This window comes from Giardia intestinalis, chromosome 3, assembly GCF_000002435.2.
Source record: "Giardia intestinalis strain WB C6 chromosome 3, whole genome shotgun sequence".
Taxonomy (NCBI): domain Eukaryota; phylum Fornicata; order Diplomonadida; family Hexamitidae; genus Giardia; species Giardia duodenalis.
Window position 1 is genome coordinate 1292081 of NC_051858.1, and position 12940 is coordinate 1305020.

The following is a 12940-nucleotide window of genomic DNA, read 5'->3' on the forward strand; positions in this document are numbered from 1 at the left end:
GTACTCTTATTTTTCACTCTGTCAGAGATTGTGTGTTTACTACCCGATCAGCGCCAATGCAAGGCTCAGCCGCCTGCGCATCCCCCCGCTGAGCTGACGCGCCTGCCGGTCCAAGACATCGTAGAGATAGACGAAGGATGCAAGCTTCTCAACGACATTCTTCTCGTCCGCCTTCGAAACGCCGTGTAGACGCGCAAAGAGCGTCAGGTGATCCCGGACGCTCAGAATGGGAATGTATGCGTCATGCTGAGGACAGAGCCCGATGGATTTGTATATCTCGCTGGGGTCTCGGCGCACATCCCACCCGTTTATGATTACCGTTCCTTTTGTGGGCTTGATGAGCCCCGTCATCATGGATATGGTCGTGGACTTGCCAGCCCCGTTACTTCCCAGAAACGCAAAGCATGTGCTGCGCGGAAGGTGGAAACTCACGTCTCGGACTGCCACAAATGCAGGTGGATAAAATTTCTGCAGGTTGCATACAATCACAGGAGTAGTGCTCCTAATTCCATTATACATGTACTGTCGCTCTGCCAGCACGTCAATGTCCATTTCGGCCTGGCCCGTCCGGACTGCGTAGTCGCGACCGGTGCGCGGAGGGGGCAAAGCCTTCTTCCGATGTGTTGGCATAGCATTCAGCTGAACATTGATTGGAGGACGAACGTAAGTGGAGGAGTCAAGGTAAGTTCCATCTGTTTCTTCTTCGATCCCACATCCAACCAGGGAACCGGGGCTCGTTTGGCACCGGCACCCTTCAACAGAGTCTGCTTCCAAGGCTGATATGCCAGTGATTGTGGAAACATCGGTGAGCATCGTAGCCGTGGCTAAGAGTTGGTCGGTGCTTTCAGGAACTGCTTTAGTCAGCACAAGCCGTGTGCTCGCGCTGCCATTTGTAAGCTGCGAATCGCGTGCGATCGACACTAAGTCAGCATTGTTAAGGTTAAATGTAGAAGCACCATTGGAAGACTTGCTCCTCTTACAACAACAGGTAAATATGAAGTTCCAAGGAAGAGGCACGCCGTTAGATTCTCTGGGAATGATGTAATCGAAATATATTGTCAGGAGGAAAAAGATTGTGCCCTCAACCCACATGCCAAGGATAAGCCATCGCATGGGGGAGTTCATGAAGCTCTTGAAGTCCTGTGCGCTCCAGCCCACAAAACCCAAGATTGCTGCGAAGCTCATCATGGGGGTGAAAAAGTACCACCAGAGAAGGTTTTCTGTCTGCACCTCTCCTTCTATCATTAAAACAATGGCGAGTACGATAATCAAGATATTTCCGACGAGTGTTGAGAGCTGAGTATTGGGGAAGAACAAGGAGAAGAGGAACGCCGTTGTGAGTTGTCCGTATGCTCCTGCCGTGAAGACCAGCAGAATCATGCCGAAGTCCATTTTCCTAAGCAGGCTGAGCTTGAAAACAAAGTAGCCTAGCACCACCATAACGCTATATACCAGCACCGCAAAGCAGAGTTGGTATATGAAGTTAGCGCACCAGTATAGCCAGGTAGGCACGCCGTTTAGCTTGAACATCTGTCGAAGACCCTGTTGACGGTCCAGAACGACGGGGAACATGTGCATTGGGACCATGCTCATGCATGCAAGGGCTAGCATAATAAGTGCAAGCATCACCTTCATCTTGTCCTCGCCAGAGGTTATGGGGAAGGTCCAGACCCAGTCCCAGGGCTGTAATCCAAAGCGAATATTGATAGACGTGGCAGGGCTTGTGTACGAGGCAGCAGGGCTTATACCATAACTTGCGCGTGCAATGGCCTCGACTAATCTGGCGTGCACTTCATTGTGGATGGTTATGGCCCGCGTATCCAAAAGCGATGTCTCCTCAATAATAGATGGCGCTTTTGCAGGCGGGAGAGTGATGGATGAATTGACTGATGTTCCGGGCATACTCATTATATCGTTAATCCCAAACTCTTTTGCCCGCTGCACGATCGACGTCGTATTAAACCTTAACCGCAGAGTCAAGCGTTTATAAGGATAGTTTCCTAACTTAGCAGGTAAGTATGAGTGAATAACGGGTCTGAGTACTTTGATCCCTCCTGTTTCTGAGTACGATTCCGCTGTATCAAACTCCAGAACAGCCAAGGGCACCTTGCTAAGTACGTAATTATAACACTGTTGTATAGTAGCCAAATCGGTAGGATCGACGTACACTCTCTTGGTAAGGTTGCCACACTCGACAGGCTCGCTGTAGCAACGATCATAGTACACGGTTCCCTCTGGCCTAGGTATCCCCCCGCTGCGCTGAATGTATAAGAGTTCGTCCAGTAGGGTATCAATTGTGTCATACTTAGAGTATCCATTGACAAAGTAAAAGTCGGGCTTTAGCTGAAAGTCGTCCGAGATAGTAGTAGTTGATGTGTACATAGGTACGGCAAGGGGCTTCACAGAGAAGTAGTCAAGGTAGTTTGTCCCTCCACTTGTAGAAAGATCGGTGAAGAGGCTGTCGAACTTGGTGCTCATGAAGGACGACATGGCCACGCTTACCTGGTTCTTGATCGACGAACTTACGGGAAGGCCCATTACTGTGAAGACCTTGTAGTCCACAGAAGAAAACGGAATGGTGGTATTATTGACAGTTAGATTGTAAGAATACACCATTCGATGGCCGCGCAAGGCGTCTTGGAGGACAATGGTCTCATCAATTCCGGACCCAAAGCGCCCTGTCTTATCGAAGACATATATCCTTCCTGTACCACCGCGCCTTTGCATCATGTTACTATAACGAATGCTCTTGGTCCCTAAGTCAGTTCCATTAGGCAAGAGGTCAGGAACCTCTGACTCAGAGATGGTACCTCCTCCAAGCCAAATGATCGGCTGGGAGTTGACCTTGCCTATGAACCTCTCGCTAGCAGGACAGGCCATTGGCTCCCCAAAGGTATCATAGCCATCGCAGTCCTCTATGTACCCGAAACCCCCAAAGCTCTTGAGCATGCGGCAAACAGTGCATATGGAATCAGATCGACTCGCTACTCTCTGTGCGAGGGAGTTCAGAAGCCCCATTAGCCAGGGAACAAATACGTCAGAGAGGATCCACCCCAAGATAATAAGAAGAACCGGGAGGAAAAACACGGAGAATATCCCCATCTTCGTGGAGGCATCGTACCGATACATCTTCGTCAGGAGCGCAGTGAAAACACGCGGCCGGACTCTCCGCGGGTTTAAAATTTCGTTAATCATTTCCGGGGTAAACTTCTCGATGCGAATCTCCTCTCCATTTATCAATGTATCATGCGCTTCGGCGTCAGTGTACTTCAGAAGCGCAGGGTCACTCATATCGCTGTCAACACTCACATCAGTAGCATGCTGTGGCAACTGTTGGTCCTCCCCGAGGGCGCTTGATCCCTGATTTGGCAGCTTGTTATCGATGTTCGAGGGAGAAGTGTGGTCCAGAGTAGAGGAAAGGTTTGCAAGTTCCTTTATGTTGACACCCTGAAGAGCATCCTGCTGGCTGGTATACTTATCCATTTGAGAAAAGACGCCTGCTTGGTAGATTTTTCCTAGCTTAATGAAGACTTCCTCTAGAGTCGTGCCCTCTAGCTGATAATCTGCCACGAGGGGCCCTAATGACCCGAGTCTATTATCCCCAAGGCTCAAAGAGCCAACCGAAGGTATGTCACGAACAATCTCCTGGGAGTTTTCATCAAGTGTATGCCTTCCCGTCTTATGTGTCTCCACAAACAGGATAAACCCAGGCAGCGCATACTCAGCCATTAAATTGACAGAATATACCAACGATTGGCCTGTTTGATTTATCAGACCAATGCGTGGCTGTGATTTTTCACGTAAAAAGTCAGCTGTGTCCGTCGTCTTGGTAACATACTCGATTTCTGGATACGATTGCTGCAGCCAGTATTTAACTAGTTCGGACATAACATTCGCTGCCTTTGTTGAAGAGGCTATGATGGTGAACTGATAACCACTTCCGTAGAGCCTCTTGAGCTCTAGAGAAGTGCCAGAGGCGATGACCTTTCCACTAGACATGATTGCAATCTCGTCAGATAGGTAGTCAACCTCTGTCATATCATGAGAAGTCAGCAGGATGCCCGGGGGTGGCCGATGAATTCGCTTAACGTGAAGATCCTTCCCCTTGGCGCTCCCAGTAACAACGGGAACATTCATGTGATTGCGGCTTGTCTTCTGGATCGCGCTCCAGACGATTCTCTTAGTTTCGGGGTCAGTCCCTGTTGTGGCTTCATCAAAAAGGAGCAGCTTGTGGTATCCACACGTGGCGATGGCAATGCAGAGGCGCCGCTGCATGCCGCCAGAGAATTTCTTACACGGCTTGTCACGATATTCGTAAAGAGCCACTTGTCGCAGGTGTTTCTCAACTAACATAGGTATTTCAAACTCAGGGATGTTGTGAAGTAAGCATACGAGCTTAAGATGCTGAACCGGAGTGAGCCCGGGCCAAAGTGTTGTGTTGTGCTGGGGGCAGACCCCTATTTTGCGACGTATGTGATTCATCTGATAAAGAATAGAGTAGTCGTCGATCCAGCCGTTACCTATGCAGGGATTGCGAGCCGAGAGAGGGGATTCTAAGAGGTTCTTGGGCGGTTTGTCGGGATGCAAAGACCCAATGATGCAATTGATTGACGTCGATTTCCCAGCCCCGTTTTGGCCAAGAAGGCCAAAGATCTGTCCGTGGCAGATGCGAATTGTAAGCCCCCGGACTGCATAGTGATACTTGCCAACCTTATTCTTGTCTTCCTTCGACCCACTGCAGGCTTTGCGGACAAACGTTTTCTGCAGGTGGTGTGTAACTAAAACTGTGTTCTTAAGATTGCTAGCTGTCATAGTATGGCGAAGCACAGACGAGACCTTGGAGTCCAAGGGAAGTAGTGAGCGCAGAACGGCCTCAAACACAGAGCCTGGAACAGGCTGTCGACCTGTGAGGAAGTCAGATTCGCCCTTCTGTCGTCTAGCTTTCCTGAAGCAAACGCAGCAGAGGCTCTCAGTCCCGTCAGGCTGCTGTGCCGTTGCACGGAAGGTATGCGGAGCACGTTCCAGCACGTCTCCAGTAGCGTCCACGAGTGGAAGATACTCGTCATCCAGGCTATAATCCACTGTGTGTGCGTTGGTTATACCAGCCTTCTTATATGCGTCACGCTTGGCTAAACGTCGACGATAGCGGCTTTCACGATCATCCAGTATGCTGCTGAGAGAGTACCCTTCACCAGATGTACTCCAATAGTCCTTTGTAAAGAGCTGCCATGGTTTTCTGCAGAGGCTTGAGTGACTCGGAACGGCCTCAGAGACAAACCACGTGATCAGGAAGTACAGGATAGTGTCCAGCAGCATAAACACAAGATAAACTACCGGTGGAGGAGCCCTGTATGTGCAAATTGATTGTTTATCGACTGGCTGATTGAGGCATGGGGACGACTCACCGCGAGTGAACCAGGTTGAAAACGTCCACGGGTTCTTCGGAGAAACCAGCTGCATCTCAAAGGTTCTCGGATTGGCATCGGAGGTGGGCATAGCGGTCTCAACCATCTGTAGAGTTGTCTGAATAATGGGGGTAAAGGGAAACAGAAGTTGAAGAAGAAATGCCCCAAACTGGTTTATGAATGTGGGATCATAGATTCTCTCAGGGGTTGTCATAGTGAAGACCATTGTCTCAACAAACGACCCGGCGACCATTACAAAACCAATGGACATCCCTAGCTTAATAGTACCAAGAAAAGAACTGAAGAAGAGCCCAAACATAGTTATCGTCGCCGCAGCCATAATATTGAAAACTAGAAATGATACAGGGTCAATCCAAGGATATACGTCTGTTCCTCCAGGCATCATATATGCAATGATGAAATAAGGAAGCCAGGTTATCATGAAAATGAGCAACTGGAATGAGAATTGGGCGAGAATGTATATGCAATCGTTAACGCCCATGAGACGGAGAGACTCGAACCTGCCTGAATCCTTCTCTGCAATAGAATTGCTCAGGGAGAGAAGAAACTGCATTAGAAAGACGGTAATTACGAAGAACTTGCTCATAAACTCATCTGGAAGACGAGGATCATCGTCACGACCGAAAAACGGCAGCTGAGTCAATCGCGGATTGAAGTCCACGCCTATTCCTTCTGAGACAAGAAGGATAGCTCGGCCCAGCGCCATCTGAACTCGAAGAGGCACCGTTGCTGCCATGCCACGTGATGCAGACATGGAAACCTGGTCCCGCAGGTAGAAGGCATAGAAATTTGGAAATGCAAGCAGAGTCTGGTTATAGTTGATCAGGATAGACAGGTCACTGAGGATTTCCTTGTCGGATGAGGGAACTGTTTGTCCACCAGAGGTGCCACTGCCCTGCTTCTCAAACGGAGCATCGAAGCCAATCATAAAAGTAAAGTGTTTAGGATCTTGCCGCAGGGTGTTCTCTGCTTCGACCCTGGTGCTGAAGCCCTGGAGGTCAGTGTCAAAATCCAGCCCCGACTGCTCGGCCACTTTCTTCATCACTTTTCTCACGTATGGATTATCTGGGTAGAAGCCTAGAGTCTTGCAATTGCGTGTCTGATCAGGAATTAACGTCCCGAAGCCATAGCGGCCGTTGGCATCGTCAAGGACAAAGCACTTGGGCACCCTCATGTCCTCGTCTGGCCAGATAGTAGGTTTGAGATTATCAGATGATTGATAGTAGGCAACCAGAGGATTTAAGTAGAGTACAAGCACAAGGATCAGAGGCAAAGCAAAGCGTAGGAAAAGTATCAGCCAGCCCCCCTGGATCATGTCCACATATTGCTTGAAGATGATGGCCCTGTATTGCGACGTGTATAAAGAGCGCGTCCTCATGCCGACAAATTTTTTAAACCGGTTTATGATAAGCTGAGCAACATGAAAGCCTTTGCTATTTACTATAAATTTACCTTCTGTGTTTTTCTAAGTATAAATGCTATATTTTTTCAGTTTTGTCAAAACACGAGAGCTTCCCCACCTGCGGTCTGTAAGTACGGAGCTCCTTACGTAACGTTTGTATTATAACCATGAGCTCATCTATTTCGTCCTGGCGTTTATCAAGCTCCAGTTTTGCTAAGTTAAGTTCGTGACCTAGTTCGACAACGACGTCAGCATTTGCACCTGCGCCTGCGGCTCCTCTCGAAGTCCTGGCATTGCTTGCGTGCTTCTTGCTTAAGTTTTGGGCTGGCAAGATCTGAGAAGAATCCATAGACGATCCTCCTCCAAGTGGTCGATGTGGGAGGTCAGAAGTCGTAAGAAAGACTGTATCGTAGACGCTTGACGCTGCTATGCGCTCCTTCATTTCTTTGATAAGATTCTCTTTTCGCTCTAGTTCCTTGCGGAGGTCAGATACTTCTGCCGTAAGCTGCATAATGCTTACCTGAGCGTCTTGATCTGATACCGTGGCCTCTATCGCCAATTTCATGGTCTCATTGTCAGTAGCCATTCGCGCCACCTCGTCGTGCAGCACCCTGGCCAGAGACTCCAGCTGAGAGAGCCTGTTCTTAGCCTCTTCGAACTCCAGCTCCTTGTCTAGTGCGGCGATCTTGATCTCCTCTTGGTCGCGGGAGTCTTTGAAGTCCGAGGTAGAAGTAGAGGGCGCAAAGATTGCATGCTTCTTTCGTAAACTTTCAACGAGTGAAAGAATGGTTCCTGTTTTCTCGATGGCTGGCTGGAGAAGTGTGTCCGCGAAAGCCGTGTCTGCGAGGGGGTACCCCAGGTCATCGTCCAACTGAATCGATCTGTAGAGGTCACAGCCACTGAGGGCACCTATGTCGACGCAATATCGTAAGAGATATGCTGCAATCTGATAGTGACCATATGCAAGGCTAACCATTATGCACGCTTTAGTGTATGAATCCCGCCAGTTCACCTTGTGCTCGACGATGTACTTCACTGTACATAGAAGGCCGGTGGTGAGTGCATGAAAAAGGACTTTCAAGTGTGCGGTGGCGAACTTAATGTACACATCTTGCGAAAGAATCGGTATAAAGTAGTTAAACCCCTCTGTAACGTCACGCACAGCTGTTTTGGCGTCTGCCTTCTGCGATTCTTCAGGCATTTCAAACGGCTGGAGGATGTAGAAGGCTTTAAGGCTATCGTTTTCAATGGCTATCATGCACGCTGTCTGCCGGTTTGCATTAACAATGGTGGCTTCGTCAGCTGCAAGAATTCCTATCATGCGTAGGTCGTTATTTCTTGTTGCGGCGATTAGGGCAGTGTTCAAGAAGGCATCTTGAACACCCTTAAGCCGCTGCTTGTGGCATTCTATGAATTCATAGTTACGGGACTCCACGGCCTGGAACCACTCTTCCACCAATGCATCCTTAGAGCTTGACCCGAGGTACGAGTCCAGGTACTTGAGTGCACCCATAAAACTCAATTTTAAAATGTCCACCGCCCGTTCGGAGTGGTTCGCCGCTGTATACAGCATGGACCATAGAAAGTTGCGGACAAATCTCCAAAAGTATAAGCAGAGCCGTGACGAAAGTGGCTTCACGGCGTTGCATATTGCAGCAATGTACGGTGACCTTGAGGCCGTCAAAATCCTTGCCACGGAAGAAGCCGGATTACTGTCAGTCAGTGGCGAGACAGCGTTATCACTTGCAGTGAGGAACAGGCACCATAAAGTCGTAAGCTATCTAGCTGAAATGGAAGGCAGAATTTTACTTGGCGACGGCCGTTCTGCGCTGATTGTGGCCATAGATGTTGCAGACCTCGACACCTTGCGTATGCTGGTACCGTACTCATTGAACTCAAGTCTTCCAACTAACGAGGATGCTCCAGACGGGCCTGCCACGGTCTTTCAGTACCTGGTTTCTATGGATTTTCACACCCTTATACCGCTCTTTGCTGAGAATATCCAGTTGACTGAGGCAGACTTTCTTCGGGGCCTGGAGATTGCAAAAGGCCGCACTACAAAAGGCTCCGAGCTTTGCAGAACTTACTTAGAGCAATATAAAGACTTACTTTTACGGCCAAAGTGCTTGAATTGTAATTCCTTAGCCTGTAAGGTTTCCCAGTTAGAAACTGACTTGAAGAATGCAGAGTCCTTGCCCAGTGCACTGAAGAATGAGATTGTGCAACTGAAGGCGGTGCTGCTGCGGAGAAACTGCTCAGTTGGTAAGTGCCTAGGGTGCAAGGCTGTGTTGACAAGAGCAGGCCCAGACGTCCCATGCCAGGTGTGCAGCTTTGCTCCTGGCCATACTGTGCGAGTGCAGACAGATGGTGGAGTTTCTTTGACGTATGAAAAATTAAAAGAGGCGCTCGATTTTGCCCTAGCGGAGAATTTGAGCCTTAAGGCAAAGTTGAATGTGGATGATAGCATTACCGGCGCTACTGGCCTAGATCCAATAAGAGCACTGGCCAGCATATCGAAGAGGCTGTCGTTAGAGGACAGAGCTGGCCTGTCAGAGGAAAACCTGACGTGTCTGCTGGCTGCAGTTCGTTCACTAGTTCAGCAGGTCAAGGATACTGGTGGAGGCACAGAAGAGTCGCACCGGTTATTGGAGTCTTCCGACTTGTCTAAGATATCGCTGACATCTGGCACCACTCCACATAGCTCTCCCGTGAATAGGCACCAGCCAAGCCCCAACGCAGCAGCATTGAAGGGTTCAGAAGCTACAGAAGATGCTGAAATGACCCTCCGGTCACTACTGAGGGCCTTGGAAGATATTCGATTTGGGTACCCTACTGCACTCATGCGAGCAGCAATGGAAAACAAGGTGGATCAAGCAAAGCAACTTCTTTTCCAGGCAAATTTGCGGGACAAGGACGGGAAAACAGCCTTAATGTATGCTGCAGAAAGCGGGCATACAGACATAGTCAATCTTCTCCTTGATAAAGAGGGATGTAAGGGTGATAATCAGGGTCGTACTGCACTGATGTATGCCGTAGCGGCCAAGTCATATGAGTGTGCCAAGGTTCTATCTCTAAAGGAGACAAAAATGATTACCAATAGCAAGCATAGGCACAAGGGAACAACCGCGCTCATGGTCGCAGCGCGTGCTAACGATGTGGAGCTGGTAAAGATTCTGATGGACAAGGAAGCCAACCTAACGCGCGATGACGGCGTGACGGCCCTTATGCAAGCGGCCCAGGCTAACGCATGCGATTGCTTGCGTCTACTTGCTCCCAAAGAAGCCGGAAGATGTACAAACGATGAGTTTCTCTACGGGCACGGTTACACAGCGTTAATGTTTGCAGCGAGTAATGGGAACTTAGACTCAGTTAAGGTCTTGGTGCATCAAGAGGCCACAGCCAGGCTTGCAGACGGTCGGCAAGCGATAGACTTAGCGAGCGATAAGGCTGTCATCAATGAGCTTGCTAAGCACATGCCTAAGTAGATAGAACTTTTTAGCGTACAATCTAGCTTATTGATTGTTTTTAATAGCGTCCTCAAATTCCAAAATACTTTCTCCAATCTCTTTTTGATAAGACAGAAGTTGCGCATAGAAGTGCTGTTGCTCAGAGGATGGGGGACGTAGATGGTCCTTTATCCCCTTGCAGAGAACACCAGAGTCGGCTGCTCTGCTAATAAAAGAGCAGAAATCTTGTGACAGCTCGCATAGATAGCGAAGCATTGCACTTATCTTATCGTCCTTCATGAAGAACTTAACAACTAGGGTGCATAGGAAGGTGTTCATTAGATCATTTGCGTGCACAAAACCTAGAAGTTTTCCGTCATTGGCGTCTTCCTTGTAGCATGCCTGTGAGATTTGTGTTATGTTGGTCATGAATTCAGATATTTTAGGCCCAAGGTGGCGGACTTCTAGAAAGAAGAACAGACGATCAAAAAAGAGAAGGAGTTGTGTGATAGTGTATGGTATGAGCTTTATGGTCAAGACTTGGAGCCCAAAGGCGGATGGCTCAGTATACTTTGGTGCGAGCCTGAGTCCTATGCTATTTCTTCCGTACGCTTTAGTAAGAACAGCCGATGAAGATGTCTTTCGCAAGCACAAGAGGTACGTAGACTTTATAACACTCTGGGTGTACTTGAGTGAGAGTAGTACCTTGAACATTTTGGATAACAGCTGAATATAATGGGGAGATAAAAGAAGCCCGATGGTGTTGTCGCAGGAGTACTTCAACACGAGGAGGCGGAGGATGGGGTTGTTGATGGCAAGAAAGTGCTTTGAGTATCCCTCAAGCTTGCTATGCTGGAGATGAGGGTACACTGAGAGCTCTGGGTCGTAAAAGGGCTGCCTCATCGAACGCTTACGTCTGTACCTGAACTGTTGGTCCATTGGGAGCAGCTCTATCTGCTGAGGAGTCAAGAGCCGCTCTTCCTTGTGATCTCCATCATCCTTGCCATGCTTGTACAGGAAGCGGTCGGCAATGAATTCGTGTTGGGGTCTATACTCTGTGTAGATTAATTCAAAGAGGCCCAGGAGCTCCTTCTGCTCGTCATAGACCGCCATATCGTTGGCTGCGAAGTCGTCTACAATGAATTGTAGCATCTGGTAATCTACTGACTCCGACGTTTCCACACCATCTTGGCTTGGAGCAAAGATAGGAGCTTCTCTGGTACCAATCTTTTTCTCACAGAAGTTCTCAAAGTCTAAGGAAACAGCGGGTGTGTACCTATAACAGAGGCTGAAAGCTTTCTCCAAAGCTATGTTAAATGCACGAGTCATTAGCCGGGTCGTTGTCGGTGTCTTCAAAGCACGCTCCGCACCATCGCATATGCATTGTGCAACATCAGCCTGCCTCAGGAAAGCTATCTCGAAGAGCATCTTGATGTGATTGAGAACTCCGTTTTGTAAGAGGTGTATCCAGAGAGACTGGCTCGATAAGCATAGCAATCTGCTAAGACATCGGTCAAAGCTTATGCGATCGAACACTTGAAAGTCCTTGAGTGCTATTATGTTGCGTAGCTCATCCAGTAAATGCCTGGATTCGCGGTTGACCCCAGATATTCTACCGCACCTAGCTATCATAACAATCTGCTTGGCATGATCTGATTTAAAATAGATAGGAAAGTGATTCTTTATCAAGGAGCATCCTGGAGCTACAACCGCAACATACGTGGGAGGAGACAGTCGATCGAGAGCGGCTGTGTAGCACTCTGCATCAAAGCGGAACAGAAACTCCTTGAGCTTACTATCTAACACATTCTGATTGCATGCATCGTCTCCAAGGTCCACCGGGACAGCAAAAAATTCTGAATAGGGGTCATTCAGATATCCATCTGATAAAAACGAGTATACCATAGATGCAACTTCCTGGGCCACAGGTCGAGTGATGCGAAGAATGGAATCATCGTAGTCCTTGCCATGTTTGCCGAGGAGGTTCAAAAGATAGTTATAGAGATGCATTCCACGGATGAGCACGGGCGTTTTGTACTTATCACGGTCATTTTTTTGTGAAGCAAGATTGTCAATGGATTGCTTGTGGAGTTGATTGATAGCTGAGAGGATTGAGACGACGTACCTGACCTCGTGCCGAACCTTTATGCAAGTTTGCAGATAGAGTGTTCTATCGGCTGGGTTCTGGATCCAGTCTTCAAACAGCGACGCCACATGAAGCCGAGAGGAGGTAGTGAGGTCAGAAAGCCCCTGGGCAAATGCGCCAAGAATTCTGCTTGGGATTCCCTCCTTATACGCTGCTGGAACAGAGGAGAAGAAGGACCGCAGCTCCACATCGACACAGATATCAGTGGTGTGGGACAGCGTGCCATCCACTACCGCGGCATATAAGAGGGAATACGCGTCTATCATGAAAACGGCGTGCCCTACCTCAAGGAGAAGCTGTAAATAAGACTGATCTGCTTTGAACAGTGGAAGGAGGTCTGTGTTTATACTAAATTGCTTAAGCCCATGGTTCACCACAGGCGATGGAATGCCGCATGTTGCAATGAAGATATCGGGCACGTGCTTCTCCAGAATGTGCATAGTTTCGTAGGGACCAGTTGTAGTGGAGCCAAGGGCCGACATCGGTGGAGTAGACAGACCTTGAAAACTAAAAAGTGAGC

General features: G+C 48.7%; 4 protein-coding genes across 4 annotated transcripts; 1 reads left to right on the forward strand and 3 right to left on the reverse strand.

Annotated features, from left to right (window-relative positions):
* Positions 1 to 39: 39 nt before the first annotated feature.
* GL50803_0016592 (ABC transporter family protein) lies at positions 40 to 6804 on the reverse strand (the record flags this gene model as incomplete). Its single annotated transcript, XM_001710081.1, has 1 exon — positions 40 to 6804. One exon carries the CDS (start codon positions 6802 to 6804, stop codon positions 40 to 42), a length of 6765 nt encoding a protein of 2254 aa, XP_001710133.1.
* Positions 6805 to 6904: 100 nt separating this feature from the next.
* Positions 6905 to 8341, reverse strand: GL50803_0021603 (Ankyrin repeat protein 1; the record flags this gene model as incomplete). Its single annotated transcript, XM_001710084.2, has 1 exon — positions 6905 to 8341. The coding sequence occupies one exon, from the start codon at positions 8339 to 8341 to the stop codon at positions 6905 to 6907; it is 1437 nt and encodes a 478-aa protein (XP_001710136.2).
* A 16-nt stretch (positions 8342 to 8357) lies between these two features.
* Positions 8358 to 10313, forward strand: GL50803_0038394 (Ankyrin repeat protein 1; the record flags this gene model as incomplete). The annotated part of the gene is made up of 1 exon (XM_001710085.1): positions 8358 to 10313. The coding sequence occupies one exon, from the start codon at positions 8358 to 8360 to the stop codon at positions 10311 to 10313; it is 1956 nt and encodes a 651-aa protein (XP_001710137.1).
* Positions 10314 to 10340: 27 nt separating this feature from the next.
* On the reverse strand, positions 10341 to 12902 carry GL50803_0042368 (Spc97 / Spc98 family protein; the record flags this gene model as incomplete). Its single annotated transcript, XM_001710086.1, has 1 exon — positions 10341 to 12902. One exon carries the CDS (start codon positions 12900 to 12902, stop codon positions 10341 to 10343), a length of 2562 nt encoding a protein of 853 aa, XP_001710138.1.
* Positions 12903 to 12940: the final 38 nt, after the last annotated feature.